Genomic DNA, 7,252 nt, shown 5'->3' with positions numbered 1-7,252 from the left:
TTCCTCATGCTGCACAGTTCCAGGCCCCGCTCATAGATGCTTTGGCTGCTACTCACAGCAAGGGCGCCAAACCTTATCCCTGGACGCCCGAGCTATTGCAGAAGTTCGAGGAGTGCAAGAGGAGCTTATCCGATGCAACATTGCTACATCACACTATTGACGATGCGCCTCTCGGTTTATTTACCGACGCGTCAAGTGTGCACATTGGCTCTTGTTTACAGCAGTTCATCGATGGACAGTGGTTCCCCCTTGCATTCTTCAGCAGAAAGCTGACCCCTCGTCAGTCTGAGTGGCCTGCGTACTATCGGGAACTCTTGGCGGTGTACGAAAGCGTACAACATTTTCGGCATATCCTTGAGGTCCAACACGTGACCATCTTCACGGATCACAAGCCGTTGCTCTACGCTTTCCTACAACGCCGCGAAAGACTCCCACCAGCACAACTTAACCAATTGTCCTTTATAAGTCAATTTACAACTGACATAAAGTACATAAAAGGCGAGGACAACGTTGTCGCGGATGCTATGTCTCGAGTAGACGCGATTTCTCTGGAACAAGAGTACGAAGCTCTTGCTCGGTCTCAGGAAGCAGACGAGGAGTTGACCCAAGTACTGGATAATTCCAGCCTTTTGCTATCCAAAGTTAGCGTCCCTGGCACGGGCATTTCCTTACTCTGCGACACTTCGACCGGCAAGCCTCGCCCCTACGTCCCTCCAGATTTGCGCCGCGTAATTTTTAACAAATTACACAGTCTTAGCCACCCCGGCATTCGAGCCACGACTCGCCTGGTGACTGACCGCTATGTTTGGCCGTCTATTAACAAAGACTGTAGGGAGTGGGCTCGCACTTGTGATGCGTGTCAACGCAGCAAAGTGACGAGGCACAACACTGCTCCACTTAGCACCTTCGATACCCCTACCGGCCGCTTCATGCATGTCCACATAGACATCATTGGACCTCTGCCCCCCTGCAAAGGTTATCGCTATTGCTTAACCGCAATCGATAGAGTTTCCAGGTGGCCTGAAGTCTGGCCTATGCAGACTATTACGGCGGAAGAGGTAGCAGAAACACTCGTGAGAGAGTGGATCTCTCGCTTCGGCGTGCCCTCAATGATCACAACAGATCAAGGTACTCAGTTTGAGTCCGATCTGTTCCGACGTTTGATGCACATTTTTGCCACGAAGCGTATCAGAACCACCTCTTACCATCCACAAGCGAATGGCATGATCGAGCGCGTCCACCGGCAGTTGAAAGCTGCTATCATGTGCCATGGTGGCGAATGGTTAAGCTCTCTGCCTCTCGTACTGTTGGGGATGCGTACTGCTTTTAAAGAGGATTTACGTTCTTCCGTCGCTGAAATGTTGTATGGCGAAACATTGCGCCTTCCCGGTGAACTCTTGGTCACAACACCCAGCTCTGGTGTTTTAAACGACCCCGCTGACTTTGTCGTATCACTACGGCGACATATGTCGAACATTCGACCTGTCCCGGCTTCTCGGCATGGTGAAAAGACCTCGTTCACATTCAAGGACCTAGCTACGTCTTCTCACGTTTACCTTCGTGAAGACGCCGTTCGTCGCCCATTTCAAGCGCCTTACACTGGTCCTCATCAAGTAATTGATAGGGCCACTGATGGGAAAACCTTGACGATCTTATACAAGGGCAGAAACGTTACGGTGAGCGTTGATCGAGTTAAACCTGCTTTTATACCGCCTGACGCTTCCAGCGAATTAGTCGTGCCATCACCTACTGTATCTGCAGACTCTCCTGCACCTACCGTTCAGCTGACTCCCGCGCCTGCAGTTCAGCCAACACCTGCGGCTATGGTTTCGCCAATTCCTTCTCCACCTTCTTCTCCTGGTTCTCCAGAGCCTGTGCCTTATACCACACGATCTGGTAGACGTGTTAAATTTAAGTTGTTCAGAGACTAACTTGTCTCTCTCCGTGGGGGGGTGGTGTGGCGAATTACGCTCACGATTGATTTACATAAGATTCTTTTATATTCGATTTACCTATCGTAATAATTTTAATTATTGTTAAGTTAATTGTTAATATGTACGATGTAACAAAATTATTTAGTTCATTTCCGAACGTTCATTTTAAAATGTCAGTTTCTGAACGTTCCCTGTTTGACATCAGAGAGAGCAACTTTTGAACGCGCAGGCAACATGTTGTAACTTGTCCGCTTTACCATAACTTTTGTTTTTGTCTAACAATTTAAAGAAAATATAATTACTTTACACCAAGCCGTTTGCTGTTTAAATCTGAGCCACCATCATACACAATACCATCAAGAACACTATCCAGAACATCAGGACTACGATTCCCAATACACGAAAGTTTCAATTCGCACAGTCGTACTGGCATGCCAATAAACATTATGAGCTTGTGTATTGACATGATCACTTATTTTCAAGAAGTCATCACATCATATAACCAAATTTACAAAAAGTTGCGAAATGATGGAAATTATAATGACTTTTATAAATTGAAATTGACTTTTTTAATGATCAATCAAAAGATTTTATATTTTAAATTTTTAAACGATTTAAAATATTGTTAAATAGAAAAAACATAATAAATAATTTAGAATGAAAATGTTATCCAACTGCTAGTAAACAGAAAAGGCGGGAGCGGAAGTTTCGGAAGTGAGAATGAGAACGAAACAAAAGAGGAACTGGGTTTGATTGACTTTTTAGATGTTGGTTGTAGAAAGAACTATGAAGAAAATTAATAAATATTTCGATAAAGTCACTCAAATACAACAGTGTTTACTTACTTGAAAGTATCTGTCACCAACAAAGAAATTAAAGAATCAGTGAAAGATAAAAGTTTATGCTCCAATTCCCGCTATTTTTAAATAAATTCATGCTTAGCGAAATGAAACAACGAGAGAAAGTTCGGGCGTAAATTTTTTGTCCACATCGCATCGCGGTATGTTGTGGTTGTCTTCTGTGAGGCAATAGAGTGAATATTTATTTGTTTATTAATTATATTATTAATTACTTAAATAAAAAGTACATTTACGAGATTTGATATTTTGATGGAATATGCTATGTAAAAAAACAACATTTGCTTTTGTGATAGAACGAATGGACCCCTACGGAAGTGACATCTTCTGTCAAAAACAGCTGAAAAAAATTCGAACGTTTTTATAATACGAATGTAAAATTAATAGTAAAGTTTATGATTTACATTTATCTTCATTATATCCTCTAAACCTGACTGACTATTTTGTTTATCTAAGCCAAGTATTTAATTTTTAATTGTGTTTTCATCGGCTAAAGTATTAACCTACAACTGCGTCATAGGTGGTTTGGTGTTATAAAAAAATAAATATGAAAATTAACGAAAAGAATTTGTGTGCATTTGCGTCGTCAGCCACTCCGGTGGACCGAGAAGGGTGGCTAGACCTGCGCGGAGAAGTTGGCAAGGGCTACCAGAAGAGATGGTTCATGCTCAAAGGGAATCTGCTATTTTACTTCGACAAGAAAGGAGATAAGGAGCCTTTAGGCGTTATTATATTAGAGGGATGCACTATCGGTAAGGTTTGTTTACTTATATTAGTGATGCGCTCCAATTTTATTTATTTTTTCAATGGTTATTTTTGTACAGTCTGATATAATCTCCTTAGTTTAAACACTTTATGTATTGACAGTGTAAACATAAGCTACCACCTGGCCTAACAGTGCCCTAATAATAATAATATGTGTTCTCTACATGTTGGGTTCAGCCCCATGTACACCTTAGAAAGTCTGGGTCCGAGTCCATAGTCCCGATATATATAAATGACAACCATAAAAAATAATAAACAACAATAACAAAGCTCCATAATATGATGAATACCATAACCTGTGCATACCTATTAAAAACCAACTTTCAAAGAAAACCACGTTTAGTTGACACATACAATCATATTATACAGTAGTACCGTTGCACGAAAATTTCTTAACTTTGAAAACACTGCCAGTACTAGGCTAAGGCTAAGGCCAGCAAAAGTGTTTAGTACAGTTAGTACTAGTACTTGCCCTATTAAAGATCTACGGTATTGACTGTACTGGTGAGATATGTCACAATACCTAAGCTGATAACAATGAATTGTAAGTTCTACTCCACGGTTTTGCAGTAGGTATGGTATTGAATTTACATAAAGACATTGTTTATGCACCGTTGCCCGTGGCAACATTGATTTCACGTACATAGGTACATGGATTATACTACTAAGTTCAGGGATATTGAAATTGTTACTCAGTTTTAGTGTAGACTATGTAAAAAAAGATGTGCGACGGTCTATCACAGCAGTCAGTATAATTCAGACATTTTTAGTTAATCGTAAATTTTTCCCTCATTGTCGCCTAATAGTGAAAAGCACGTAAGCGCTTTTTGAAAACTCTCAGATGTGATTTTTGTTAACAAAACCATGTAATTCACTAGGGCTAACATGATAAAATTTTATCACGGTCATTTTATAGATTCTAACGATATAATTATGTCGTTTTTCGTTGGAGCTAATATGTGAACCCAAATAAGTCACGTTGTTCTGTCAATATACCAACAAAATCACGTGGCACGCATGGGAAAAAACACACTTATCGATTTTGACAAAATTTATTGAACCGATTATCATGTTGTGCATGTTAGCCTATTAATGAATATCAATACATTTTTCAGAACTAACGGAAGAAGAATCATATAGCTTCAAAATAGTGTTCCACTGTGAAGGTGGACGGACATACTTCTTGTGCACAAACTCCCAGGGGTCCATGGAAGCCTGGATGAAGGCGTTGGCATGCGCCAGCTATGACTACATGAAGTTGATGGTGGCTGAGTTGCAAAGACAGCTCGATGAGGCTCAAGGTATGTTGTGACTTTGCACATATACAGGCTGTTAGTGACATCGTAACGAATACCGAGGGGGGTGGTTCAGACCACGATTCTGAGTTAATATCAAGTGGAATTGTCCGTCGCCAATTCATGATTTTGTTTAGTATTTTTTTTTATTATTTTCAATTCTATACTTTTGCGATGGAAAATTCACCTTATATCATCTCAGAATCATGGTCTGAATCATCCCTCAAAGTTTTCGTTACAATGTCACTAACACCCAGTATACAAAAACATATCCGTAAGCCTTAATAGACAGTGTCACAATTAACCAGGTGATAAACTGCAGCCAATTCTAATTTCATGCGAATACACAACATAACTACGATTACATGTCTAGAAGTAGATCAACCTAAAAGAAACCACAATATTGGAAAGGAGGGATATGACATGGACACATTAGTTCATATTATGTCGATAATTATTTGTTTATTTATGAAAGTACAACCGCATCACACATTTTTTATACAATATGTAACTGTATTTAAATGGAATGGAACTGTGGCTTTAATATGGATATTCTACTTATTAGTTCCTAGAAAGTAATATTTTTATAATTATCTGTGTATTTTATTTATATCTTATAACTATCAAATTTATTTATATTATCTGTGAATTTTACTTGTATATTTATAACTATCTGTGTATTTTAGTGGAAGCGGCAGAAGAAGCAGCAGCGGCCCTGGTAACCATCACGCCGCCGGACGGAGAGCCGAAGGTGCCTCCTCGAGGGCAGAGAGTTAACCCGTTTAATAAACTGGCAGATGTGGAGGTCAAGACTGTTGTGGGCAGTCGACACCGTGAGTGTTAATTATAGTTTGTTTATTGTTTTCGGCCTTCGTGGTCCAGTGGATGAGCGTTAGGCTCACGATCAGGAGACCCCTGGTTAGAAACCCGGTGGGAACATATCAAAAAATTTACTTTGCGATCCCTAGTTTGGTTAGGACATTACAACCTGATCACTCGATTGTCAGATGATGATTCGTGCTTCGCAAGGCACGTTAAGCCGTTGGTATGTAGTCGTTACATGAGCCATGTCAGGGGCCTTTGGCGGCTCAATAGTAATCCTGACACCAGCGTTGATGAGGTTGGTATTCCACCTCACAATCCACACGATAGAAGAAGAATTAAATGCATAAAAATAGTTTATCTCATTAGGTGAAATATGAAACTCAATAATGAAAATAAAATAATATTCTTTGCGGTTTAATTCCATTTACTTTAATTAAACCAAATACCTTGGTAGTTGCGGCTACCGAATTCCGCTTAGGGATGCTACTGAAAACTCAGCGCCCGAAGGACGTAATATACGATCCTGACAATCCGATTACTCTAGCCATAGGGCCATCGCGACGACAAACACTTAACCTCGCAGGCGCCGCGTGGTCGACGATTTTCCTCATTCAGGGCTTATCGCTATCGACCCACTAGGGTTGATCAACTTTAATTAAATTATGTATATATTGTAAATTTTATGTTTGTAAATAGTATAACTTACTTAGAATTTGACATTGTTATTTATTCTTTGCCACAGATAAAGAGAACCTAAGACCGGACCTGCCTAGGAAAAAGCACGCGTTCAGAGACATCCACACGTCGTACGGGCGAAAGATACTAGCGGATAGGTCTGAGTGGCGACTAAGGCTGACTAAACAGAAATCATTGCCCGAACAACCGCTTATACAGTTGTAAGATTACTTAAAAAAAAAAACATCGAGAATAGATATGCCACAGTAGAACAAGATAAGGCTTTTTGGCGGGAAACGGGAACGGGACAGTTGCTTTCTTCATTGAATAATCTAAATAATTAATACGAAGTGGTGTTTTGTGGTTAATGATCGCATTAAGTTAGTCGGAAGACATTCGCGAGTGTTATTATATCGGAGTATTCAATAAACAAAGTGTATCTGCCTATTTTCGCTTCGTGCCAGGAAGCCGCTTCATAACTCAAAAGTTTATGCGGACTTTTGAGTTAATTCGTTTGGGGTTCGGAGTAGGAGTCTACTCCGAGGGTGGGGGCTTAGGTTTCATCATCATCATCTTTCATCATTTCATCAATCATCAAGAAAAAAAATGCGTAAGATATGGCTGTATGGGCATAGTTCCCTTTGCCTTACCCTTCGGGGAAACCCAAAACAAAAAAAAAGAACAAGATAAGGTAAGCCTATTGTTAAATAAGCAAATGAGGCACTTTCCAGGCTATGTTCACCAAAAATAATGTAGATTGCGTTGTACAGCTTTAACGTGATAAAAAGTGTCATCATTTATACCCAAAAACAAAGCTAAAAGATGCATTGGCCTCGATTCTTGCAGACACCTCCTTATTTTACTTTAAGTTATACCTGTCATTTTCTTATCCGCCGAAAAG

The 7,252-nt window shown here is 40.1% G+C and overlaps 1 protein-coding gene across 1 annotated transcript; it reads left to right on the top strand.

Annotated features, from left to right (window-relative positions):
* The first annotated feature begins 3,092 nt into the window (after positions 1 to 3,092).
* Positions 3,093 to 6,648, top strand: LOC126367846 (sesquipedalian-1). The gene is made up of 4 exons (XM_050011618.1): positions 3,093 to 3,543; positions 4,672 to 4,857; positions 5,538 to 5,684; positions 6,419 to 6,648. Exons 1-4 carry the CDS (start codon positions 3,339 to 3,341, stop codon positions 6,574 to 6,576), a joined length of 696 nt encoding a protein of 231 aa, XP_049867575.1. The 5' UTR covers positions 3,093 to 3,338; the 3' UTR covers positions 6,577 to 6,648.
* Positions 6,649 to 7,252: the final 604 nt, after the last annotated feature.

Source organism: Pectinophora gossypiella, chromosome 6, assembly GCF_024362695.1.
Source record: "Pectinophora gossypiella chromosome 6, ilPecGoss1.1, whole genome shotgun sequence".
Lineage (NCBI taxonomy): Eukaryota > Metazoa > Arthropoda > Insecta > Lepidoptera > Gelechiidae > Pectinophora > Pectinophora gossypiella.
The sequence above is the reverse complement of the archived record's forward strand: the minus strand, read 5'-3'. Positions and strand labels throughout refer to the sequence as shown.

What these genes read in the sequence shown, in the direction of transcription:
- LOC126367846 (XM_050011618.1), top strand. Translation starts at nt 3,339, where the DNA reads ATGAAAATTAACGAAAAGAATTTGTGTGCATTTGCGTCGTCAGCCACT. An exon ending in ACAGCTCGATGAGGCTCAAG is followed by an intron (nt 4,858 to 5,537) that starts GTATGTTGTGAC and finishes TGTGTATTTTAG; the next exon opens with TGGAAGCGGCAGAAGAAGCA. An exon ending in TGTTGTGGGCAGTCGACACC is followed by an intron (nt 5,685 to 6,418) that starts GTGAGTGTTAAT and finishes TCTTTGCCACAG; the next exon opens with ATAAAGAGAACCTAAGACCG.